Source organism: Equus przewalskii, chromosome 28 (genome assembly GCF_037783145.1).
Source record: "Equus przewalskii isolate Varuska chromosome 28, EquPr2, whole genome shotgun sequence".
Classification (NCBI taxonomy): domain Eukaryota; kingdom Metazoa; phylum Chordata; class Mammalia; order Perissodactyla; family Equidae; genus Equus; species Equus przewalskii.
In genome coordinates this window covers 10,455,769-10,483,380 of record NC_091858.1, presented here as the reverse complement: position 1 = coordinate 10,483,380, position 27,612 = coordinate 10,455,769, and the positions used below count along the sequence as shown (strand labels likewise).

Here is a 27,612-nt window from a genome sequence, read left to right as displayed (position 1 = left end):
CGCAATTTTAAAAATTTGACTGTGTCTCCCAAAATCAAGACAAATTACATCAGCACTGCAGAAAATTTCCAAATGTTTCAATATCTTTGCAGAGAATGTAGGATATGTCCCAACGCCCAGCTTTGTAATTCATCAGACATGTTTGTAGCAAGCAAGACTTTGAGAAGTCCTTCCGGCTTTGAATTTCTTTCATCCTCCTGTAGTGCCCTTCACACTGTTACTTGACCAGACCAATTGTTCCCTTGGCATTAGGGAAATAACTTTTTCCCTGTCCTCTGAATTCTGATGGGAGAGGAGCCTCTGAACCACATGACTTGTCTATCCGTACTTGCTTCTCCATCAGGTTTATGCTCCTTGTCTTGAGAACTCCACATTGTGATGTGCGGCAGTGGAAAGAGCAGTGAGCTAGGAGTCACTGGGCTAGTGAGGAAGATTTGCTTCTTACCCAGCTCATAATGCTCTGGGTCTTTGCATCCTCATGGTATAAGGAGAGAGTATATTAGAATGCTTTTTTAGTCATTTCCAAATTTGATGTTTTATGAAACAAGCTTTTTGCACATTTTTGTCCTTAGCCTGAGCCTGGGTCAATCATTAGTCCAGCTCTTTACTTTAGAAGCCTTACCCTCACCCCAGTCTATTTGGTCTGCTCTGAGTAAAAAACTACCCAAGAATTCACCTCTCCCAGCTTCAGTATGGTCCTAACAGGATATGCCCTTGAGTCTTGCTTTGCATATCTTGATAACTCTCCATTCACTAAAGAACAGCTGCAACCCAAACATTGTGAGCAGTCAAGATAACTGGTAACTTCCAACTAATCAGTTAGCAACTCTTCTAGGACTCTGTTTTCTCATTTAGAAATAAAGATAATATCACCTTTTCTTAATTCACAGGAGTATTACTTGGGGAGAAAATTGAATGAATCGTGAAAAGTGCAATACAAATGAAAATGAAATGGGGACCATTGCTAGAATGATTTTCCCTGAAAGCTGAAATACACCTATCTGCCACATGAGGATACCTTTAATATTATTATTATTATCACAGAATTAATAACATTAAATTCTTACTGATCTTAGAACTTGAAAACTTATTTTATGCTTTAACTGATCATTGGAAATGTGGAAACTCTACTGCCTGTCGTTGACTAAATTTGCCCTATTGCTTTTCTATACCAATCTTCTGAGTGGTTGGCCCCACTTGAAGAAAATTGCCTCCGCCTTTTAATGTAATTACGGTACAATTACAAAGTGCATATAATTTTGCTAAGGCTGACCTTGTAAATTAAACCTATCCATTTTTCATCGCAGCAAAGAAATTAACTATACAGAACATACCAAAAACATGGCATGGTTCTGATCATAATGTTGATCCCAATGAAATGTTGATGGAAATCCCATCTCTCACATTTTTAGTGATCACCTTTCGCCACACCAAATACATTTATCATTCTCTCTTTGTTTATATCCTCTTCCATTTGTTCACAAACTTGTCACACTCTTTTCACATTGTAGGATTAATTTTTCCTCCTTTTTTCAACCTACGAAAGAGTGGGATGATGCAAACAATAAAATAAAGGAATAGTTTTAAACTAATTTATATGCTTCATTGACTTGTGATTGAGTTAACACTCCCTCTCTCTCTCCTTCTCTCTGCTGCCACACTCCTTCAGAGAGTATTTTGCAAGAGCGGATCCAGCACTTCTGGGAAAGGTCTTACCCAAAGGTCACCAGTGGCCACATAAATGACAGATGTAATGATCTCATTATTATACCTATCTTCCTTGACCTGAAATTTCTGGTATGAACAATTACTCCTTCATTCTGAAACTCTCTCCTCCTTTGGCTTTTATAACAGACATACCCCTGTCTCTCATTCCACCTCACCCTCTTTGGTTAGCACTCTTGTACTTTGTGAGACAAAAGAGGGATCACTGAGCCCCCCATATGAAGAGGTAAGCCCTCTCTACTTTCCATGCTGATGATCAGTTTAGAAACCCAAGTATGATGCAACCAGCATATGGAATTCTACTGGCCAGAGGGATTGGTTCCACAATAGGTATGTGAAGCCAATATAATGGAAGAGCAAGACTGATAGAAACTGGGGAGAAGAAGTTTCCCCACTTTTGAGATAGAACCACTGGAAGAAAGGACTTGGTTGTACGTGCATGGAAAGTATGGAACTGCTATAGCCATTTCCCCAGCAGTCTAAAGGTGAACCCAGCACCCAGAGGAGGGCATTTCTGAGATAATCAGAAAGAAACGGAGCTGGGTTTGTGACTAAAACACCTGGTCTCTGCCCTACTTACTTCGGGAGTTTTCAGTTGTTATTGTTGTTACATGAACAGATAAATCCACTTTATTGTTAAAGTCATTTTGAGTTTGTTTGACTGTTAATTGGAGCTGAAAGCATCATAACTTACATGATTCCCACAACACTGTGCTCTTTATTCTCTTCCTACCACACAAATAATTCTTTCTAACCATGTCTTATAATAGTTCCTCTCTCCCATCCATCCCTTAAATATGGTATGTCCCAGAATTCTGTTCTTAGACTTCTCTTCTTTCTCTATTCAGTTTCCTTAGCTTCATCTTTCACCTACATTAAATACTCCAAAATCACTAACACCAGCACAGAATTTTCTTCTGAACTTAAGACACAGATTTTCACTTATTTCCTGTGTACCTTCCCTTTAAATGTCCCATCACTGGTAAGCTGAATATCTCTGACACTACATGCAAACTTTTTCCCTACCGCTCTTTTGATATAGTTCAAAGCCTACTTATATGGCATCACCATGACTTGAATCTTCAAAACCAGAAACCTCATTTTCCTGCTTGGCTGCTCCCTGTCTCTTATCCCTCACAATCATCATAAGGTCCTGCCAATTCTAAGTTCATAAATACCTCCTTCTTCTTTGTAAGGCACACCCTCATTGGCCTAGTTTATTACCTCATCATCTTCATCTGAAGTTGCCTCCCTCCAGTCCACCCTCCAGTCCATCCTCTAAAGTACCACCAGCTATTTCTCTCAAATAGTGACCCATGTGAAAAATAAGTAAATTGTCACTTCCTTGCTTAACATTGTTCGATAGCTTCCCATTACCTGTAGAATAAAGTTTATAGAAACAAGCTGGCCCTATAAAGCCATCTCCAACTATATCAGAGCTCATCTACTCAATCTTACCTTCAGTCACTCCCTAGAGATTAAGCCAGGCCTTGATATTCCCCAAATAGACACAAACTTGAATGCTTCCATCCTGTATCTCTCATTTCCCTCTGCCTTGAAGACTCTTCCCTGTTTCTGAATCTGGTGTATTTCTGTTCAGCTTTCAAGGTCCACGTAAAATGTCATCCATTCTAGAAATGCTTTCCTGACTGCCTAAGCAAATCTCACTATTCCCTCATCTTTTGTAACTCTAGGAACATGACTACAATTCAATGCAACGTACGCTATGATAGATTAATGCTTATTAATGCATGCTGCGCCTCCCCTGCTTTGTTATTTCTGAAGGCTGTGAACCATGGCTTTTGGTTTTTAACTCTTTAGGAGGTACTGCATCATCCGACATATAAGAGATGCTCAAAAATTATTTTTCAAATGAAAGAATGAAGGAAAAAAGGAAAATCATAAGATTAATGGTTAGCTATGGTGTAACTTCCCTGGATTCAGTTTCCTCATCTGTAAAATGAGACAGATTTAGATGAACTAGTGTGTTTCTTCCTGCTTTAAAACATCCCATGATTTTATGAAAATATTAATAAGAGCAACCCAGTGATTCTTTCATAACATGGTAACCTAATATTAAATTTCACGAACTACGCTATGGTCAATCAAATATAAATCCAAAGACAGAAAGATTTTTTCTTTTTCTTAAAAGTGTGTTCTCCAGTTGCTGGGTGAAATGTGTTAGTTCTGGAAAGAAGCCAATACTAGGCTTGGAAAAGAGTTCAGAGCCAATGGAGACATTATTTTTAATTATATTAAAAGCATCTTGTAAATTTCTCATCCGTTATGCCTAAATTTCTCTCCCATTAATCATTGAAGGACAAGTGTTTTCAGTTTGGTCTATTGTGGCCAAAATCTGGATATGGAATATGTCCTAATCTCTCCAAGCCTTGTCAATCTAAGACACTCACATCCACAAACATGCAAGTACACACACACACATACACACACAAGCACACACTCATCCAAAGAAAGATAGAGTCTGGAATACAAAAGTAGTTTAACGTAAGGGGAAAAAATGTGGGTACGTATGCTTTCACAGGACATTTTGGGGTAAGGAATTCAAGTCAGTGATAGATAGCGATCACTGGAACTGAAGTGGGCTCCGCATTTCTTCTTTTGGGCCAGGTAGGGTGATGGGTAGCATTGTCCGGCTGAAAAATCAAGTCATAAGGTCTAATTCTGACTCTTCCATTAACATATTCTGTGGCCTTGGTTTAGTCAATTATTCTCTCAGATCTATTCTTGGACCAGATTAGCCACTCAAAATCTACCTCCTTATTGTACTGTGGTTCCTCCCAGAATTAACCTTCACTGACCTCGTTTTTCATGTTATGCCCTTGGTTTTTACGAAAGGCCCTTACAAGAAACAATAACAAATTATTATAATTCTAATTACTCCAATATAGAAATTATTCTACTTCTAATATAAGTACGAATCTGTACATGAGGAGGCACTGGAGATATTTATTTTCTTGTTATGAAATTTCACATGAAAAAATTCTCTAAGAATTTAATTGCAGGAAAACTACCTCCTCTTCCTCAAGCTTATCAGACCAACTGTGTGTTAATGTTTCATATTTTCTCTGCTACCAGAAACCCCGAAGCCTCTCTTTTCTTTCTTTTTTTGACTTTAATTCTAATTACAAAAATAACATAGGCTTATTCTATATATAATTCTGCAACCCAAAGTTCATCATTTTAACATTTTAATATACGCTCCTCACGTTTTCTTCAAGGTAATTTTCTACCCAGTTGAGATCATATTATACGTGCAATCTGTGTACCTCCCCCTTTTTTCACATAACATTATATTAAGATTTTCCCATGTCATTAGCAAAATTGCTTTAAATTTGTCATGATTAATAGAGATCCCAAATTAATTTGCAGTGAAAACAGTAATATTAGCTTGGACAGTGGGCACTATGCTTTTTTTCACTTTATCCAGTCCTATTGCTGCTGTAGACATCTCTTGTTGTGACTTCAAATCCTTCAATAAAACAGTCTTTGAAATCTCCTAATTACAATATTACCCTTTTCTAGCTTCTTCTACCATATACACAAAGGTATCTTGACATAAAATATAAAATGTGTTTTATTTCTGTTATGATCCACTTGTTAAGTCCTCATACGTAGTGTTTTTTTGTTTTTTTGGGTATTTTTTTTTTTCAGGAAGATTAGCCCTGAGCTAACGACTGCCAATCTTCCTCTTTCTGCTGAGGAAGACTGGCCCTAAGCTAACATCCATGTCCATCTTCCTCTACTTTTACGTGGGATGCCTACCACAGCATGGCTTTTGCCAAGCAGTGTCATGTGCGCACCCGGGATCCGAACCCGTTAACCCAGGCCACCGAGAAGCAGAATGTGAGAACTTAACCACTGAGCCACCTGGCCAGCCCCTCATACATAGTTTTTTATGTAAGTAATAATAAAGAAACAACGTGACCAGTTAAAAACACATAAATAAAAGTATGAGGATTCAATTGACTTGTCTTCTTAATGAACCTCTAGGGCTTCCTCAGGATGGCCACTGTCTTTCCCAGGTGTTATAAATCATTTATTCAATATCCTGTTGTAAAAATCTTTTCTATTGTGTATGACTTCTGAAATCTTTCTTTTTCTTTCTTTGGTTTTATCTTTACTCTTCTGGCACATCTCCTCCTTTTTTAATTTCCTTAAAGATCACTAACGTGCTTGTATAGTCACAAAATCAGGTCCTTTCATTATATTTTATAGCAATTAGCATTCTTGATTAAAAAACAAAACTCATTCTAGTCACTTGGCAGAAAATTTATTAAAGGGTATTTACTAGCTGAATTTATTAAAAGGAGTTTTTAGAATCTGCATAGGGGCTAGAAAAAAAGGGCTTAGGAACCAAGCAGTGAACAATGATATGCAAAGCTAGGAAAATGGGGCTGGGATGGCCGTTAGGTTATCTAATGACATTTTCTGCTTTACTATTACAGATCTTATTTCAGTGACTAGAAACTTGAATTTTTATGTCCAGGTTCAACTTTCACCCTCATGAATTTTCAATCTGAGCATACAGACACATATATACACACATATACAATATACACCAAAAGGTGGGTGGCATATCCTTTCAATATCATATGAGAGCAAAGGTCACCCAAGGATTGCCTAGGGCAATATATTTACTTCATCTCATTTTTTACTAAAGACTGAAATTTTTGGACTTAGTAAAGTTACTTGTTAACGTTTGATTTTTGTTGTTTAGAAATGCAAATAATTTCTGTCTGGTGGAAGAGATAATCCCCAAGATTTATGGCTTGTTGGACATCAAATAGATTTGTATTTAACTCTGCAATCTTATCCTAATACTTTCTTGTTTCTAGTTTCTTAAATGCTTTTCAAAGTTGTCATAATATCTTACTGACTCTTCCATTAACTAATGAGTTATGTAATAAAAACAGAAGTCTAAGTCTTACCCACCCAATTCCATTTGACCCAGTTCTTCTCACCAACATATTTCTGGGAGTCCCTATGGCATGCTTTTATTTTCATTAATGAATCCCATTTGTCCCCCATCTGCATGGTCTGCCGGTGGACCTGTTTCTCAGCTGCACTCTTCCACATTTCACCTCTGGCCATCTCAGAACCAGTCTTCTCAGGTGACTTTTACTTTGGTGAGGAAGATGAGACTTGGGCTAACATCTATTGCCAATCTTCCTCTTTTCACTTGAGGAAGATTGTCGCTGAGCTAACATCTGTGCTAGTCTTCCTCTATTTTGTATGTGGGACGCTACCACAGCATGCCTTGATGAGTGATGGGTAGGTCTGCATCCAGGATCTGAACCCACAAACCCCTGGCCACCGAAGTGGAGCACACGAACTTAACCACTACACCACTGGGCCAGCCTCTCAGTGACTTTTGATCTCCATTATGTGTTGCCCCGAGCATGGGCATAGGTTAAACCATTAATTCCCAAAACAGAACTGAGACCAGGTTGTCACATACTATACAATAAGCTTTGGCTGAAAGCTGGGAGAAGGCATAAGGGAGTTATAATCTGCTCATGTGTGGATGCACACACCAACGCACACACACACATGCATACATACTGCTTTCAGAACCACCTTCCTCTTTTGTCCCCATCTTCCAAAAGGCCAGCACTAGGCAACCAGCACCTCCTGGTAACTCAGGGACTCCAGTCCCAGCCAAGCAGTGGCCCCCCCTCAGAGGTCTGAGTCTCATCTCCACAGGGCTCCTTCTTCAATAATTTAAATTTTATCTATTTCAACTTTTCCTCTTTGTTCCTTCAGCCCTAGAGGTGATAGCTGCTTCTTTAGGTTGCTAGCTCAGTGAAATCCTTTTAGTCACCTCATTAACAACTTTTTTCCTAATCAATAATTCTTTCTATCAAATTGTCTTGTTCAAGCAACTGTTGTGGTTCTGCCTCCTGACTGGGTCCTGACTGATACAATGGCAGAACCAAGATTCAAACCCAGGAGATTGGCTTCAGAGGCTCTGGCCTTAACCACCTCCCAGAGTAGGAAAAACACAAACAAAAATTAGAGCAAGTTTTTCCCTTCCCCTGTCATCACAGGTCAGCCTCTCCTCACACATAATCTTAGAGATGCTATTTTACCCAGGAGGGAAACAACTCTTGACATAACTATGTAGAACAATTCAGCTTCTTCTTGTCTCCTTTCCAACATAGGATCTGGGCTTTAACTTTGCAAAACCTATAGGGTGTTTTTCCAAAACAAAAGAACTGTTAGCCCCCAAAGGTGCAATCAACTTCCAGCTCTAACAACAGAAGAAATCTTTGACAGTTTGAGAAGAAAGCTGTTGTTTTTCCTAGGTTTCACATATCTCAGGGTCAATTCCTGAGGGGAACTCAAGGTCAAAGTATTTTCTTCTCAAGAACCTCTTCAAGGGAAAACACACTTTGAAGCACAAGGTGTAAGATAAGTGGGACAGTCTGAAATGGGGCAGCAGAGACCTATTCCCTGCCCCACCCCACACTCGCTCCCACCAAAGAAAACACCAGCGGTCACGGCAGTCTTACCTGGAATATTTACTCAATTCACGAATGCTGCTTCGGCAGCAAATAACAGAAATGAGATTAATAATTCAAGCTATCTTAAGGAAAGACATGGAATTGGTTATTTGACTTCAGCGGTGTATCACAAAACCCCAGGGCAGATTTGAATGGATGCTGCCGGACTTAGAAAGGGATGAGAACCAGGAAATAGGAAGGTGTCTTGACTCTTTTTCCTTTCATCTCTGCTCTAATTTTTATGTTTATGTCATTCTCTTTCTCCTCACCAGCTTTGTTTGCTTTTCCAGCACATCTCTGCTGCTGAATTAACATGAGTAAGCCTGCTCTTGAGTGAGTCTCTGGAGAGACTCAGTCTCTCTCTGAGTCCCAGCTCAGGGGCCCACCTCTGTTCCAGTCAATTGCTTAGGGGTCGGGTTTGTGTTTTACAAAATAGAGAACCAGGTTCTTCATTTGGGGAGGCCGTGAGCAGAGAAGGGGCGCTCATTAATTCACTTAGACTCTTCCTCCTCCCTCCCGCATGAGATTTCTACCGCGCTTATCACGAACATCTCAGAGATCATCTATTACTCAATGCCATGGCAGATATTAATTTTCAGAAAAAAATTATTCACTAAATGCCGTCAGCTGTAATCATCCAAACGCTTAAAGAAAATTAAATTTCTAACTAATACTGGAGTCCTAGATACAGCCACCTTGCTTCAAAAATTAGGGAAGGACAAAAAAGAAAGCATAATAGAAAAGGAAAGGTTTACCAAGGCATTAGGTACCCTGTGGGCATAATAAACCTTAAGCCAGATTTATTATTATTATACTGTGTACAATAGCATGGTCTCATAAGTAAAATACTTAATATGATTATAATGTTTATAGCCTATAATAGGTAAAGAGCTTTGGGTAAAGAGCTTTGGGTAAAGAGGGGGGTGGTGATCATGTCCTTGATAGGAAAGAGCCGAGAGGATCACATCACTGAGCAAGAAGAGACCCAACCCCTGTGAGTTGTTCCCAAGGACCAACCAAGGACACAGAGCACTTGCATGAGTGGCTCCTTCTCCCAGCCATAGAGGCCTTCGAGGACAGGGAGCTGCTTTAGCCCCCACTCCTAAGAGTGTGTTCTTCATGCCAACTTCATTCATTTCCAACCTATGACTCCCCAGCCTGCCATTTCTTCCTCTTAGACTTACGTACCCGAGTGGGCATAGTCAGTCTCTTTGAGGCACTGTTTCATCATTGAGTGGAACTGGATCTGCTCAGGGGAATCTGCCCTCCTTACCACATACCAAGCCCAGCTCAGCCAAGAAATCTGGCAGTGCCTTTCTGGGTCCACAGGCACAGTTTGGAGCCATTTGCCCCAGCTATTGTTCTAGCAGCATCCTCTCAGGTCCTAACTCAGTTTTGTCTCATGACTCGCTTGTTTCACCCTGGATGAACACCTGAACTGGCTCACTTCCTGTAGGCTTCCTCACTTCAGAGGCAGTGAGAGGCAAAAGCTGTCAGGAGGCATGATATTGAGACAAGTTAGACTGGGGGGCCCCTTAGGTGCCTAAACCTGAGTCCTAGCCCAGTGGTTCATTTTTGTTCTGAATCAGCATCTCTCCAAGTTTATGTTAAAGATATCAGGCCTAGACATGTTACTAGTAGGAAAGAAACAGATCATAGATCAACAGACCCATCAATAGATACACAGAGAGAATATTAAATATATATGATATAAATGTGCATATATACATGCGCACACACACATATATGTACATGTATGTGTGGGTGTGTGTACTTTTTTAAGAGGTCTGTAAAATTCTGATGTTATGAACTATATTATCTCCAAAGGAAGAGCCATCCCTTTCCATTTTTAAGTCAATAGCACATGACTATATTAGTGAAAGCCCAGGGCCTCACACCAAAAGAAGCCAAAAAGACAGAATGGTCAAATTATATAACAATAATGATAACTTCCATTTGTGAATTTTTACTGAATACCTGGCACTCTGCTAAGGGTCTTACTGAATTCTTTCATTTACTCCTCACTACAGCCCTAGGAGTTAGTTCTACTAGTATCTGAGTTTTATCAAAGAGGAAATGAAAGCTTAAAGATCAAATTACTGGCAGGATCACAGAGGTAGTAAGAGGAGGGCTTCCAACTTCACTCTATGTTCTCAGGAACAATGCCTTTCTTCCTCCTCAGTTTGTACCAGGTCTGACCCACCAAATTAGGGGCAGCATGAAACCAGCCCAATGCCCGGCATCTCCTTTGTGGATGTCTTCTCTCTGACATCCTGAAAGGGTGGCAGATGTGGCAGGCCTCCCACTGTGCATTTATCCACTGGTGACAGATGTGTCCTCACTCCCTGTATGTGACTCTCACCATCCACATGGACCATGTTAAGGGAGAAAGAAGGACATGAGCAAGAGGGTAAGATAGAGTAAGAATGCCTCTCTGTAATGGACACCTCCCCAAACTGAGGCATTCTAGTGAGACCAGTGGCTGTTTCAAACTCCAAAGGGCTCTATGTTACATGTCTTCAGTGTCCTCATTTTACAAAGGATTGAACAATTCTATTAACAAGATTAGCTTTGTCTAAACATTAATTAACCTAGGTGAATATGAACATGTGATAAAAGTGAATCCTCTTAAACCCTTGAGAACCAGATTTCTATCACTCCATTAAAAAGAGATTTATACTAACACTGACTGTGACCTTGTGAGAAAGACACAGACATGGTCTCAAAATTGTCAAGTAATAGGGCAGTTCAGTTACCATTGGGGAGCATCCACAGTTACAATTTTGAATATTTGCCCTGCTTTGTTCTTTCCAGCCAGCCCTGGTGGTCTAGTGGTTAAGATTGGTGCTGCCATCCCTGCAACCCAGGTTTGTTTCCTGGTCAGGGAAGCACACCGCCAGCTATTGGTTGTCATACTGTGGCAGCTGTGTGTTGCTGTGATGCTGAAATCTTTGCCATCGGGATTTCAAATGCCAGCAGGGTCATTCATGGGGGACAGGTTTCAGCAGAGCTTCCAGACTAAGACAGACTAGGACGAAGGGCCTGGGTTCAGCTCTGCTATCACTATCAACTCAATGGCACTACAAACAAAAAGTTTTCCTTTCTGCTTGCCTGTCTTCTGATGTTTTGAGTCATTGCAGGGGAATAAATTCATGATTTAATAGATCTTTTAAAATTTCATTTAGAAACCCCTCAGTTAGGCTTTCTCACTAAATTCAAGCATATTTAATTTCATTAACACTATGTTTTATTATTGTCTAATGGTATCTCTAGTTATCCACATTCAAGCTCTTAGAATACTGTTTAAGAAATAGCCTCATATTTATTAATATAAAAAATAAAGTTATAAAAATTGTCATGATTTTTAAACATTTTACACAAAAGGTATAATAGAGTAATCTCAATTTCCAAGTTTAGATGAGGAATGGCCCTTCTGTTCCTTTCTTTTCAGACTTAAATGACACAATATGTTACTTCACCCTGGAAAATCATGAATGACAAACAGCAAAGTGTGCCGATGATGCACTTTCTCAACCTATATTGTCCCGTGAGGTTCTTTTCTCAAAAAATTGCTCTGACTGAGATGCATTCTCCTGTGAAGGATCCATAAACAGAACAATTTCCTGACAATATTGAATCGCCAAAGGGTAAAAACCTGATTATATTCTGATCACCGAAAATAAGTAATAGTTCCTTTCCTGTAGGTGAATGAAGATAAAATGGTTAAAATGTCATCAAACAGCTCTGATCTTTCTTCTTTTATGAAAGCAAAATGAGAAGATCAAAGGGTAACAGATTATGCGAGAAAGTGAGATAAGATGATGGATTAAAAGACGAAGCACCCCCGGAAAAGATTATTGTAGCAACGGAGGACGTCAAGAAAATATACACATACACACAAACAAAAACAAAATAATTTGTTTATATAGTAGAACAGCAACCTTTATGCCCCGAAGATTAGTAGTAACAAGAACCTAAACAAATATCATAGAATGTATAGCAAAAAGAGAGAAAACTTGTTAGTCACAAATGGAGGAAAAGAGATTCGAGAAGGAAGGAATAACAAGAAACTGCATTTCTATGGCTTTTTACTGTTTCAAAACCACTTTCTTATTATCTCATCTATTCTCCAAAAGAGCTATGCAACAGAAAGTTTATTTATTCACTCCCTTTGTTAAAGAATGGATTCCAGAAGCTTGCATGGTATGTGAAGAATGACAAGGTTAATAAGAACAAAAATGAGACAAAAGCAGAAACAAAACAAGGACAGGTGTTATGCGAAGCCAGGAATAAAGTTATTATTATTACTGCACTATGACCTAGGACAGGGCCAAGTGGGTCCAAGGTCAATTGTAAAAGGTGGCAGATCCTAGGGCCGGCCCCAGTGGCCTAGTGGTTAATTTTTCAGCACTCCACTTCGGTGGCCCAGTTCTGGCTCCCAGGCACAGACCTACACCACTCATCTGTCAGTGGCCATGCTGTGGTGGTGGCTCACATACAAAAAGAGGAAGACTGGCAGCAGATATCAGCTCAGGGCAAATCTTCCCCAACAACAAAAACAAAAGAAACAAGGAAAAAAAGGTGACAGACCCTAGATTAGTTTATTTAATTGGTTTTCTTTCTCTTAAAATAATCAGCAATTACTAATGTAGGCAGGCCCTAAAAACCAGATAAAGAAAATATCTGCAAGTTCTCTTAAAGGAATTTAGAACTTTTTTCAGATTTACTTCCCTGCATGCTTTTTCTACAACCACTTGAATTATGGATTATCACACAAAAGTTACTCTAAGTCAATTTAAAGTTGTCTTAGGAAAGAGTCTTGTGAAACCAGATAGGTCTATGGGACTCTCACCTCTACTCTCATTCTTCTGTGTGTTTCTCCCTAGAACATAGATTATTTTTGCGCCCTTTCATGAATACAGATAGCTCTGGGTAATGCTCCATCATACTTTGGGAGCTTCGTGAGATGTTGCTCCTGGGCAAGTTTGGGGAGTAAGATGCAGGTGGGGTTTGTGATCACAAGAAGAAGTGTTGAATAACGGTACATAAGGAGGCAGCCTGAGAGATGGGTTACAAGTGAAGGGCCTGGAATCACAGTGCTGGATACACACCCAGACTTTGCCTCTTAGCATACAATCCTGGGCAAGTTACTTTTCCCTTCTGCTATTCCCTTCCTCACTTGTAAAAGTGAGAAAATAACAATAGCTGTTCATTCAGTAGAGATGAGTATTAACAGAGAGAATCATGGAAGCATTTAGAAGAAGACTTGGTACATAGTGCTGAAAAAATGCTCTGTTATTATTTTATAAGTGCTGGAAGTGACTCTAACAAGGGGACTTTAAATTGCTTACCTTGTCACCTCAACATGCTAACTTTCTGTAACAATACAGAGAAGTGCAGGTGGAGGCCTTCATGTTAGACAGGTGTTTGGCCATCACCCAGCCCTTCCCAAGGACTAGCAAAGCAGGCAGGTAGCATTTCTCAGAGAACACTGGGGGAAAAAGAAAACCTTCCAAAGAAATGAATTGATTAAAACTTATCACTTAGGGGCTGGGGTGGTGGCACAGTGGTTAATTTCACATACTCTGCTCCAGTGGCCCCAGGCTCATGGGTTCGAATCCCAGGTGCAGACCTACACACTGCTCATCAAGCCATGCTGTGGTGGTGTCCCACACATAAAATAGAGGAAGATTGGCACAGATGTTAGCGCAGCAATAATCTTCCTCATAAAAAAATACTTATCACTTAAAGACTCCGCTTTGAACATGTGTGCAAAAGCAAAACCCAGAAAAGATGGCATTTAAAGGATTGACCACAACAAAGAGGAGCAAAGAGCTCTTTTAAACGGACTGCTTGGCCTGCCTAATATATTTTCTCAAACAAGGAGAAAGCTCATTCAGGAGCCTCAAGCCCTTCACGCAGCACTATTCCTGCTCTTGGAGAGCCATGAGCCTCCTGCTAAAGCCACAAGCATGGGGTTCACCTTCCAGAACTCACCTCAGAGAGAGAACATCCAGGAGACGGAGGAGGAAGGCACCGCACTGATGATTCCTCTTTCCAGTTATAATCCACCCCCTTCCCTTCTCTCAGCCATGCATCTTCTCGGAAGTCATCTCTGTGTGAAAGCTAAATTGAAATGTATGATATTATTACTATTTTAAGAGTTATTTTATTGCTGTTTTAAAGTCTTTGATATTCTCCCATCTAGTCTTTTTATTTTTATATATATTTAAATATATAGTAATGAGGACTTTGGAAAATATACCTGCACTTAGGTGAATTTTCAGTTCCCTGAGCTTTTTCCCATAGATTCCTCAACCATTAATTATCCTACTATAAGAGTTTTCAGAATTTGAACTCTGACGATTGAGGAGGAATTTCCATACTTTATATGTATTACTTTCTTAGGTCAGGGAGAGAGCCATGAAATACAATTAATGTTATAAATGATCTGTCTTACCTTCAAGATGGAAACTTCTTCACTCTATGACAGCATGGACCCTGGCAGTTACCCAGATTACGTTTAACCAAGGCTGATAAACAGTCATGATATCTTCATGTACTCAGTTCATGTTCTTGTCCTTGGCCCACCACTCTCTCCATACAAGTATCATAGAGAAAGGGAGCTTTTTATTCTGAATGTGTTACCCAAGGATTAACAGAGACAGACTAGAATAGGGAAATGTTCTTGGTTGATTTTGTTTACTATACATTCTAGTCTGGTATTACTAGTCCAAGTAATGCTTAAACTATGACTTACGTGTACTAGACTCTGTCCCAAAACCCTTAAAAGATTCCCCATGGTCATATGAGTTTTTTTCTCAAGCCAGTGTAAAGCGGTTCCATCACACCAATAAACATTGTGGAAGCCTTGCAAGGCTCTCTAATTAATGATTAATACAGATTTCAGAAAAGCTGTGTGTGCTACCAAAAGATTCATATACATGGCAGTGAAAAGGCCACATGGGGAAAGCAGTGACTTATAGAATAAAAATTACACCTTTTGTTAGGATAGCACATTACAGTTTATGAGGAACTTTCACATACGTTATTGCATTTGTCCTGAAAACAACCCATGAAGTGAGTAATAAATAGACCATTAGCATTTCTAGATTTTGACAGTTGTGACTAGATAGTCACAAGCAGCATTGAAGATACATCACATAGATTAATTTTCAATTTTGCTGAGATATATATTTGAATTGTTGGTGTTATGACAATATGACATGGCGAAGCTCTTAAAAACTGAGTGAATTTGGCCAATTACTCGACATCCACATCCTGATGCAACTTGTTGTCTACTTGATACCAAAATGGGCTATTCTGAATCTAAGGGTAACTTAAATTTTAATGATATGTGGATAGGTTGGAGGGTGGGAGGAAGAGATGTAAGGAAACTTTGGGGGAGAATGGATATGTTCATTATCTTGATTGCAGTGGTGATGATTTCACAGGTATATACGTATGTCAGAACCTACCAAGTTATATTCTATGTCAATGAAATATTAAAAATTTGCCCATTAAACATTTTACTGTTCCAATTTATTAACATTTGAGGGGTAAAGTGATGTGAAAGAACAGTATTTCCAAGTTTGGGAATTGTGAAGTCCCTATGAATCATCCTGCTCCAACGTCAAGGATCTGTTGTACTATCCCTTTTCGTAGACTGGGAGCTGAAGCTCCAAGAGGTTAGGATTTGCCTAAGAATGGACATTAAATAGTGAAGTCAGGGCTTGAAGCTACCACTGATTCCTAAGCCCTTAAGCCACTGAGCTTTACAACACCAAGCTGAACATCAGTCTGACAAGCTAAAAAGTCTTTTAGGAAGAACCAAACTGATTCAGGGCACGGAGTAGCCTGAGGTCAAACCGTTGAGTAATCAAAATTTGATCTTCAGGGCATGTAAAATCAGTCCACTCACACACCTCTTCCATTGCTTCCGCAATGCTCTTTCCCTGACCTCAAAAACCTCAGTGCAGCCAAGTGGCTTCCCCAAATCCTCTGTTGTATTGCCACTCCTTGATCCACCCATGGTACCCTGCAAAATGTCTACCATGTGTGGTATTCCATCCCTTCCTGATCTTTCTCTTTGCTTTCCAGAGCAATAACTAATTATCTGAGAAACTCGTCTTTCACGAAATTCTAAAAAGTGAAAATAAAGTTACCTGTTCTCCCAAAGATATTTACAATTTAGAAAGATTCATGGAGAGTCAGTACACTAGCTCAAGTACGTGGATTTTTTTTCCTTAATGATAGAAATTTTAGCCATTGGGTAAGTAATTTTGTCAGAGTTGGAGTTTTTTCTGTCATCAAATGATGACCACCTATTCCATTTATGGGTAGGGGACCCCAATCAATGCATGAATGTCAATCTCTTTCCAGTACTGGAAGGCAATCCTCTAAACCAAGTTAAACCTAACTCTGTCAAGTGGATGGTCCTCTCACTAGTGCTTATTTAAGAGTCAGATCAAACTGAAGATACAGTACTTGGTGCCTAGTTGGCACTCAATAAATTGAAGTGAATTGACAGGTAGATTCTTGGGGGAAAAAATAGTCAGGAAACTATGCCTTCCTTATGTCTCCTTCTCTCTAATTTGAGTTCTTGATAAATCCCAGCAGTGTAATGGATGCTTCAAGAATAGAATGTCCTTCTGACTTATCCCTTGTTTCACTGAGCTTTTGATGACACAGTGTGATGGGCAGGTCAAATCTGAGGTCACTAATACAGTCCCAATCCGTATATACTCTATGCTGTTGATTAGCTGACAGTCTCCATGCTTTTGATTTAAAACAGATAGAAAACAAAGATAAAAATCTCAACCTTATAGAGACTGGCTTGTATTTTTGCTCTGGAAGGAAGAAAAACAGATGATTTCCTAAACAGTACAGAGCGGAGTGTACAACCAGCCCCTCTACAGGTTGTGATTAGGCTGTCAGACTTGGGTGAAGGGTCTTGCAGTCCAGAAGTTTGTCTTCCCCAGATCTTTGTCCAAGCATGAGATTATAGGAACAGGGTAAAGGGACTAAAGAAATTGTTGCCCATAGCATCCATTTTCATTTTAACAAAATGGTTTAAAAAGTCTAGAAGACTAAGATGTGAGACATGTAATAATGCATTCAGCCCCAGAAATATGTAAAGACTTTATATTACAGAAGTCTGCTAAAAATGATTTCACTAAATCCCAAAAGCCAATGGAACTTGAGAATCACTCTTATTTTCTCTAGAGAGAATTAGAGTGGGTTTTTCTGATAATATCCCATTCTCTGATATCATTTTATGTCTTATATTCATAGTCAAGCCCTCTGGAAATCATAATGGAGAGGTTCTGCTTTATCAGGTTTACCACCAAGAGAGGCAGACAGTGAGCAAACATCCTATCCCCATCATGCTGTCAGCAGCACTTTTCACCCTGACTCTCTTTTCTCTCTAAATTTTCTCTCTCTTATTTAAAGGCTATAGAGGTTCGAAACTTGGAAATAATGTTTAATATGACAGACCTACAGGTGGAACATTTGGAGAGTTTTTCATTTCACACTGTGATCAGTTAGGGAGCTGTTCATCTATTTCCATAATCCACCAGGCCACAGCCAAGGTGCTCACTTCTGCAGAATGACATCTTTCCAGGTCTCCAGATTCTAATATGGCTGTGTGCCATTCTCTCTCTCTCTCTTTCTCTCTCTGTCTCAGAGCTAGTTAAGCATTTGCTAGAAGTGTTATAAAGGAGGTGAATTACCTGCCCATTTTAATCATTAATGCCCAGTTCTAGCTCATCTTTTGAATAACCACCTCCTTCTTTCTCCTTTGCCAGTGAAGACCAGCCTCCTGACCAGCATTTGACTCCTTTCAAACAAGTAGACGGCAAATTTCATACCGTAAAAAAAAGAAGGAAACAGTCACTTAATGTCCTTAGAGTTTCTGGCTTTGCAGCCTATGGAATCCCATCCTTGTGTAGAATCCATTCATTTACCCATTTTCCTGGAAAATTATTCCAAATTTTCCTTTATCTACTGAAACCAAAACAACTCCTCCACTATCAGCACTCTCAGCTGATGACATTACTTCTTACTGCACTTAGAAGTGAACTTCCAAAGACTTCTACAGCATATCTCCCACCTTCCCACCTGTTAATGGATCAAATTCTGTTCCAGTCTAAAACCATGCCCTCCACATGAGTACCAGATCCCATCCCCCATCTGCTCCCGGACTTCAGTCCTGAATTCTCCTTTCTCTTCTATGTCATCCATTTTTCACTCTCTACTGGATCATTCCTATTAGCACACTAACATGCAAGTCCTTCTCTCATCTTAGAGAAAGAAAGAAGTAAAACTTTCTCTTGACTCTGCTTCCCCCACCAACTTAGATCTGATTCCTTTTCTCCCTTTGGTAGCAAGTCTCCTTGAAAGAGTTATCTATACTCTCCATCTCTCATTCCTCCATTCCCATTATCTCTTAAACCCACTCCAGTCAGCCTCCACCACCCCCCACTCCACCAAAATTGCTCTTAACAAAGTCACCAGTGACATCCACATTTTTCACCCAGTTCTCAGCCCTCTTCTTACTTGACTGATTGACAGAATTTCATACAGTTTCTCACTGCTTCGTTCTTAAACCACTCTCTTCGCTTGGCTTTCAGGAACCACACTGTGTATTTTCTTCTAATTCACAGTGACTTCTCTGTGTCCTTTGCTGGATTTTGCTCTTCTATAGGAGCCCTTAATGTGATAATACCCCAGGGTTCAGTCCTTGACCTTCTTCTCTCTAGCTACCTTTATTCTCTTGATGATCTCACTGAATCTCATGGCGTTAAATATTATCTGCATTCTGATCACTCTCAAGTGGTGTATATTTTAAGACCAGAACTCCCCTGTAAACATCAAATTCATATATCCAATTGCCTACTCAGCATGTCCACTTTATGGTCTGTATTCATATCAAACTCAATGTGGCCAAAACTGACCTCGATCTTCTCTACACCCCACTGTCTGTTGCACCAATAGCCCTTCTCATCTTTGTCAACTGCAGTTTCATCCTACCAATTGCTCAGGCCAAAAACTCCGAAGTTATCTTTGACTTCACACTTTCTCTCATTCCATACATCCAATCTGTGAGCAAATCCTTTGGTTCTTGCATTAAAATATATCCAGAATTAGCTACTTCTTACCACCTCTATTCTTGTCACCAAGGGAACAAATAATCATTTCTTGATTAGAGCATTGTAATAGCCTGCTAACAGGATCCCCTGCTTCCATGCTTGCCTCTTAACAGGATACTTGCACTCCAAAATCCAGAGCATCCTTAGAAGGTAAGTCAGGTCATGTCACTTCGCTGCTAAAACTCTGGGATGACTCTTGTTTCTTTGGCGTAAAAGCAATAATCCTTGCAACAGCATGCAGACTACATCCTGACTTGATCCCTATGACTGCGTCCCCTAATTCTCTCCCTCTTCCTCATTCTGCTCCAGCCATCCTAACCATCCTCAGAAATCCTAACCAATCCTCAAACATGCCAGGCCTTGGGCTCCAGGCTTTAAGTTCCATCTGCCTAAATGCTCTTCTTCCAGCTTCTTCTTAGCTAAACCCCTTTCCTCCTTTATGGTTTTGTGTAAATCTCACCTTCAATGAGGCTCACCCTGATCACATTATGTAAAACTACAAGCTGCTTCCCCATTCCAGCAACACTCTTAATCTCTTAATTCAACTCTACTTTCTTCTCCATAGCCCTTCTAACAAACTTTATACTTTACTTATTATGCTTCTTAGTTAGTGTCCACCTCCCACAGCTAGAATGTAAGTTTCATGAGAGCAGGTCTTGTCCTTTTTTTCACTGATGAATTTCAAATGTCAAGAACAGTGCCTGGCACATAGCAGATACTCAATGAATAATTGGTGAATGAATGAATGTAGGTGAATGCACTTAGTGAAAAACAAATTTTGCTATAATATCATTATGTGGGTCATATGATCTTGTAACACTGTCCATAGCAGCCAACTAGTGATAGCTGTGATGGCTGCTGTCCCAAATATAACTAAACATAAGGAAGGCCAGTGACTTTTGAGGGAGGCTGTCAGAAAATTCTGCCTACTAGAACATGTCTATACTGGAGAGTGTCCAATCCAGCTGGCACAGATGTCTATGGATTGCAACTCAGAATACAAATCTTAGAGACAACAAAGACGTGTAGAAGCAAATAAGAAATATGCTCAGAGAAGGCAGTTAGTGGAAATCTCAGGTAAATAGAAGCCGTAAGGCAATTAGTCAATAATAGATTCAGACAAAGGAAAAGAGAAGACAAGCCCTAAGAATGGTAGTCTGGGACTTTTGCCTTACACTGGAATCACTGTGGTATCCTGAGTAAGTTTCCAGTTCTCCACAGAACCTGATGTTGACATTGGTAGGACTCTTTGCTTATTTCTCCATCCTTATAATAAATCCCCATCAACTTGGGCAACCTGAATATGTCTTCGTTTCTTACAACCTAAAAGAGCTAATTGATACACAAAAGCATCAAGTCCTTGTTGACCTCCTTATACCTACTAGGTCTGTATTAAATGCTGAGGGAACCTCAACTCAACACCAAGAAGTAGGGTAATGGGGAGAATGAATGTGAGCTCTGGAGCCAGGCTGGCTGGGTTTGAATCCCAGCTTGGCCGCTATCCAATTGCATGAGCTTAGACAAGTTACTTAATCCCTCTATGCCTTGGTTTCTTTATTTATGAAATGGAACTATATTAGGATGTTCCTTTAAATTTATTGTGAGGATTAAAATTAGAGGTTACATGTAACATGCTTAGAACAGTGTCTGGAACACATTGGGTGCTCAATAAGTGTTAGCTACTATTATCTAGAGCAATGATACCCAATAGAGACAAAATGAGAGCTACATATATAAAAGTTTTAATAGTCTTTTTTAAAAACAGTAAAAGGTGAAGTTAATTTTAATGATATATTTTATTTACCTGAATATCCAAAATTTTATTTCAACACACAATCTACATAAAAATCATTAACAACGTATTTTATATTATTGGTTTTGTACTAAGTCATCAAAATCCAGTGAATATTTTACACTTATAGTACATCTCAATCCAAACTAAACGTATTATTAAGTGCTCAAGGGCCACACATAACTAGTGGTTTCAACAGAGGAAACCCATGGGGAAGCGTCCTTTTTTTGTCTTACTAGAATCCAGATTCTCTGTTATGATGGCTTGTTACAATAGATGCCATTTTCTTTAAAGCTAAAGTGGAGATCCAAACATTCAGCCCACCATCAGCATCAGAACCAGAAAATTAATGGGGAACTTGAGTTTATAAAATCCTACACCTAATCTCTCCAAGTGGACCAGGTTAATCCATCCTTTTCCTAAGACATCATCTCTTTCCTCTTTCAGTGGGCACATTTCTGCTGGCAATCTGCCATTATTCATTCTTCCCAAACACTTCTTTCCTTTCATTTGATTCATGTTCTAATTCGTATATTGATTTGTACTTTCGGTCTCTTTCTCTTGCTTTTCTCATCATCATCATTTTCTTGAAATGAGACATGGAATCAGCTAACAGCTGGGTAAAGAAGGGGTCAGGAAAGAGAGCTAAAAGAATGATTCTCTATGGTACCAAAGTCAGGAGCTAGGTGAAATATCAGTAGCAGGAGTATTGCAGTTGACGCAAGGGTGGTAGAGGGTGAGAAGAGGGATGTAAAATCCCTCAATTTCTCTCCATCTTCACTGCACTCCTTCATCAGGTCACCACCCTTCTACACTGGACTATGGCAATCACTTCCTGCCTAGAATATTAGAAACACTAGTACTAAATTTCCATCTCTTTTTTTTAGCTCAGTATCTCCAGTGACTAGAATTATACTGGAACATAGTAAGAACTTGTTAAATAATTAAAGAAGGAATGGAAGAAGGAAAGGAGGAAGGAAGGAAGGAAGAAAGAAAGAAAGAAGGAAGGAAGAACAGGAGGGAGGGAGGGAAGGTGGGAGGGAAGAAAGTTTCCTCCTTGGCTTTCCTTTAACTCATTCTTCATTTCCTTTTTGTTAATGCTCAAACTCAGTACTACAGCTGGAAAGACCATGCTTGATCTTGCCCCCCTACTTATATCTTCCACCTGATTTGACTCACTCTTGTCCTTTCATTACATTCTAAGCAAACTGCCTCTTTTTAATTCCTTGAACTAACCGAAGCTATCATTGCCTTAGAACCATTATTCTGTCATTTTCTCTGTTTGGAATGTATTTTAATGACTATCTCCCTATCCTTGAAGTTGGATTTTAAATATTACTGATTAAAACAGGTCTTCTCTGATCCCTACCCCATCGTTCTTTATGACAGCTAGCTGTTTGTTTCCTGTTGGATGTTCTCATTTTATAATTATGTATTTATGGATTTGTTTACCTACTTATTCGCCTACCTACCTCCATTTCCCACCCACCCAATAGTGAGTTCCATGGAGGGCAGGCACCATGTCTATATCATTCACCTCTGTACACCCAACACCCAGTATAGTGCCTGGTACATATTAAATTCTCAACCCATAAGAACTGAATATCTGAAACAGTTCCCTGACATACAAATTGCTTCTCTGGACTACTTTACTTTATCATTTCCTTTAACTTTCAACATGAGCCATTCTGAAAATGGGGGACATTTTCAGGTCCCATAAAGTGATAGTGCCTGGATATCCTATTTTCCCGGGAGGAGCAACCTGTTGGAATACCTCTGGCAAGAGTGATGGTTCATAGTCTGACTCTGGTGTGATGTTTCATTAGCTGTGGAGAAAATTTCCAGTGGCATAATTCAACCCCCAAAACAGAGCACCTGGAAGACCAACAGACATTGTTCTGAGAGAATTGTGTCAGGATAACAAGGAAACTGCTTAAGTGAGAAAACACTAAATCGTAGAATAAGACACCATCTGGGTATCTAACAGAAAAGTAATAAATTTAAGGTATAAAACCACCCTTTTGTTCAGTCACTAAATATTTTGTCTTTTAGGAGCATAAAACAACAATAACAATAGCTCATTTTTCAAGAACATTTACAATGTGCCAGTCACTCTGCTAAATTCTTTACATCCATAATCTTATTTAATGCTCATAACAACCCTCTAAAGTTGGGATTATAATTATATGCATTTTACAGACAAAGAAAAATGATGCTTAGACTGGTTTGATAACTTGCCCATGAATACTCAGCCTTTAAGTTGCAAGGCTAATGTTTGAATACCAGTCTGCTGGTTCCAGTGTTGAGGTTCTGTGCCTTCAGTTTAGCATCCTGGAGTCTGTAATGATAGATGTAAGATGGCAGCTTGAATACAGATGGTGAGAATGTCTCCTTCAGTCACAGGACTCGTGCTGATCTTGACAGCAGTGATATAACTGCTTGGGTGGTACACGACGGATGTTCAGAGCATGTGGTGGTCCCTCCCTAGAATGGGACAGACTTTCTACCAGAGAGCATCAGGATTGAGAGCCACAGGAGTGTGAGAGGCTAGAGAAGCACAGTCGAACAGCTCATAGTGGGACTTCTGATCAAAAGGGCTAAGCTGTTGTTTGGGAAGATCTCAGTCTAGAAATTCTGACCTCATGTTCTCCTCCTCAGACGCTGTAGTACTTTTCAGCACGCCCTCTTTCTGTTCATCTGTGCCTCTCTTCCAAGCCCAGTAATACCTCTAAAGAGGGCCTCCTGGACTGCTGAGATGCTACCAAAGATCATAAATCAGTTCTACTACAGCAAAGCATCAGAGAATTGTTAAAATTGTCCAAGCATGGAAGCAAGACAGTCTGGCTTCTGGTCAGAATTATTCTTTTAATCTTGTTTTTCTCTACTTTTTGCCATGATGATGATGATCAAAGTAACATTTTCTCATTGTGTATAATTAAATAAAACAGAAGAATAAAATTGAAAGTAATCTCCCTACGTTTATATACAATCCAACTTTTCAAAAGCAGCTATGGTAACAGATTGAAGACTATCCTCTTTAGAACCGTCGTTTCTGCCCCTAACACGCTTGAGAGGGTAGCTTTAATTCTCCTTTTCTCAACTGGAGGCACAGAGTCCTCAAGAAGAAATGCAATTCTCTAAAGAGGCCTCAGTATAGCAGAGAGGGGAGAGACTCCACATCTTCATCTCAGGGTTGCCCTGAACAGCTCAGACCCAACACAGCTGTGACATACAGATCAAGTTTTATTTATATATCTTCACATGGCTCCAAGTTCAGAGGTGTATAAAAAGGTAAACATTGAGAAGTTTCACTTCAACTCCAGACGTCATGCACGTTACTCCTACTAGTAATAACTACTTTGATTAGTTTTTAATGTCTTTTGCCAGTATTTATTTATGTAATTATAGGCAAATATGAATATATATTCTTATTTTTTCTGCTCCATGCCTATTTTGAATTAAAGCACTATTCACAGAAACCATTGCTGACTCTTGAAAAGGCACAGATATCACCTGGACCAAACAAGTTTTCAAATTGTCTCTATTCTCTCTTGTTCTCTTATCTCGGGATGCTGAACAATTTTGTGAGCATAAAGTAACACATTTTCTGAAAAGTAATAAAGTGACAAATACTCCAAACCTATCATTCTTACTCAAATCATTATCACTGTTTTATAGTTTAGACTTGAGTGAGAGAAGCAAAAGCATGTATCTGCTTGGACCTTTGTCACTCCTCCCCACAACACCCAAGTTGCAAATAACAGAGAAAATCACCAAAACTTGGGAAAAAAATGTATTTCCTTAGGGACCAGCCCAGTGGCACAGCAGTTAAGTTCACACGTTCTGCTTTGGCGGCCCGTTCGCTGGTTCGGATCCTGGGTGCAGACCTCTGCACTGCTTGTCAAGTCATGCTGTGGCAGGCATCCCACATATAAAGTAGAGGAAGATGGACATGGATGTTAGCTCAGGGCCAGTCTTCCTCAGCAAAAAGAGGTGGATTGGCAGCAGATGTTAGCTCAAGGCTAATCTTCCCCTCCTAAATAAATAAATAAATAAATAAATAAATAAATAAATATGTATTTCCCTATTTTAAAAACCCCTTTTATTAGGAGGTAGAGGAATCTGAACAATACATTTATGCAAGTTAAAATGAAGATGAGAGAGTTGCGGTGCACATTCTCCGTCTCTCTATGATATAATTTAAGATAATTTGCCCCACTATGATGAATTTGTGGAAGAGAGGTACTTAGTACTAGTGTTGTCTCAAAACCCAATGTCTAGAGAGAATATAACTTTTTACTGCATTTCCAGTATCCACAATACTAGGCTAGTTACAGTCCAATGACTCAGAGGGGATAAATGGCAGAACTTATGAATAATCTACTCTATACAGCATAGCTTCTGTAACTTATAAGTAGCCAAAAAAAAAATCAAGAAATGATATGGATCTATTAATATTACTCTCTTTAGGGCCATATTTCTAAAAACTGTCAGAGTTAGTAGAAACTAGAAATTTCCAGATACACCTGTTTTGAATATAATGCTTTTCTTCACAAATATTAATATCACCCTACAAGTCCAGAGTAAGCATTTATAAAATTTGTCCAAAGGATAGAGCATGGAGAGAACATTGCTAAGGGATCTCACATGGACTTGGAACTGTAATAGGGCCTCTTTTGCACATAAACATCATCTCAATCAACAAAAGTCCTCATACTGATTGGAAATATGAGGCCGAGAAAGGTTTCCAAAGAAGAAAATACAGAATTAAATCCAGAATGTTCTAGCTGTAATGTTCATGTTCTTTCTAACAATTTAATGTCAGGGTGCTCCAATAAAGTATTTTGCTTTTGTCATTCTAGGTCTTCCCTGTGTCATTTTACAAGTAAGAGAAGCAAACATATCTTCCCAAAGAAGAGAATCTCCAGAAGTCTGAACAGGAAGGAATCCTAAAAGAATCCCACATACGACTTCAGAGTGTTGCTTTTCACCATGTCCAACCTCAGGCTCTCTTCAAAACTGTCACAGAGAGCCCTTCAAAGAATAATGCACTCTTCTCATGGAGGAAGAATGGTGGCGTCAATAAACATCACATGGTCATCTCAATAGATGCACAAAAAGTATTTGACAAAGTTCACAGCAGTGCTCTTCCCCAGACATTCACAAGGTCACTGGTTAAATGAAATCTTACTAGATAGGCTGTCCTTGACCACTGTATCTAAAATTGTATCTAACACACACACACACACACACACACCTTTCTCTTCTATAACTTTATCCTGCTTTATTTTCTTTTTATCATATTGTTCTGGATCTGACATCTCAAATTTTCATTTGTTTAGCTTTCGTCTTCTCCCTCCACTAGAATGTAAACTCCATGAGAAAAGGGACTTTAAAATTATGTTGTTCATTTCTATGTGGAAAATGCCTAGAGAGTACCAGACACACAGTGTGTGCTTGATAGATACTTGTGGAAAGATTGAATAAACGAATGAGTGAAAGAAAGTGGCCCCAGACTCCTCTCCACCAACCCTTCTTTGTCTTCTCTGCCAAAGGGTGGTGGTCACTGTTCCAGCAGCTAGCAGGGAGGCAGTGGTGAATTTCAGACAGGGTCAAGAGTGGAAGGGTGAAGTGGTGAGGGTTGGAGTCAGGGGCTGACTATTGCTAGCATAACATTGGAACTCACAGAACTGAGAGAGATTAAGTACACGTCAGGGTAAGGCATAAGATGCATGTGTGTGTACATGGTATATTCATACATATACATCTAACATCTAGCTCTTGGTTAGATTTGGACACACACATAGGGCTAGGCTGCCTTCTAGGAGGTGCTGAGAGGACATACACATCAAACAGCTGAAATATTTGGTACTGGGCACTGGTTACACAGGTCCACCTACTAATGCAAAGGAATTGATATACAAGCCACAACAGGAGTTCTTAAGAAAAAATATCTCTTTAAACGAAGCATGTAATGAGGTAAAGAGTGCTAGAAAAGGCCTGTCACTACCATAATGTCCAATAAATAGGCAAAGCTATAAACCGGGGTACCTGAGAATATGAGACATAGAGAAATCTGGGTGTGTGGGCACAGGATCAACCCTAGAGAAGACTGTCTGAAGATGGAAGGGCCCATTCCCTCTGCCAGAGGCAATGACCCAATCCTGGGAGAACAGAAATACTAAATCTGTTGTTGGGGGAGGAACTCGAGAACCAGAACTGGGGCACAGAGTAAGTCTGTGTCTCAGAAGCAGAGCAAAAGGCCAGCTTGTAAACCTGGAGCACAAAGTCAGGGGCAACCTAGGAGCCACCTGGAAATTCATCTCATATAAGAATCATAAGTTCTACTTATTTTGAGCTCAGAACTGGTCCTAGAGACCAGCATGGGGCTGTTTTGGGGTCCTGTGGCATTAACTAT

The 27,612-nt window shown here is 39.6% G+C and overlaps 1 protein-coding gene across 2 annotated transcripts in view; it reads right to left on the bottom strand.

Moving 5' to 3' along the window:
* FUT10 (fucosyltransferase 10) overlaps window positions 1-27,612 on the bottom strand; it is a 171,140-nt gene that overhangs the window by 8,700 nt on the left and 134,828 nt on the right. The window contains exon 5 of one of the 2 annotated variants that reach the window (XM_070598499.1): window positions 14,247-14,375. In XM_070598499.1, the coding sequence (XP_070454600.1) occupies window positions 14,247-14,375 (129 nt within the window). Of the gene's footprint in view, window positions 1-14,246; window positions 14,376-25,081; window positions 25,231-27,612 lie in introns of those variants that run through there. The other variant, XM_070598500.1, reaches the window with a different exon arrangement.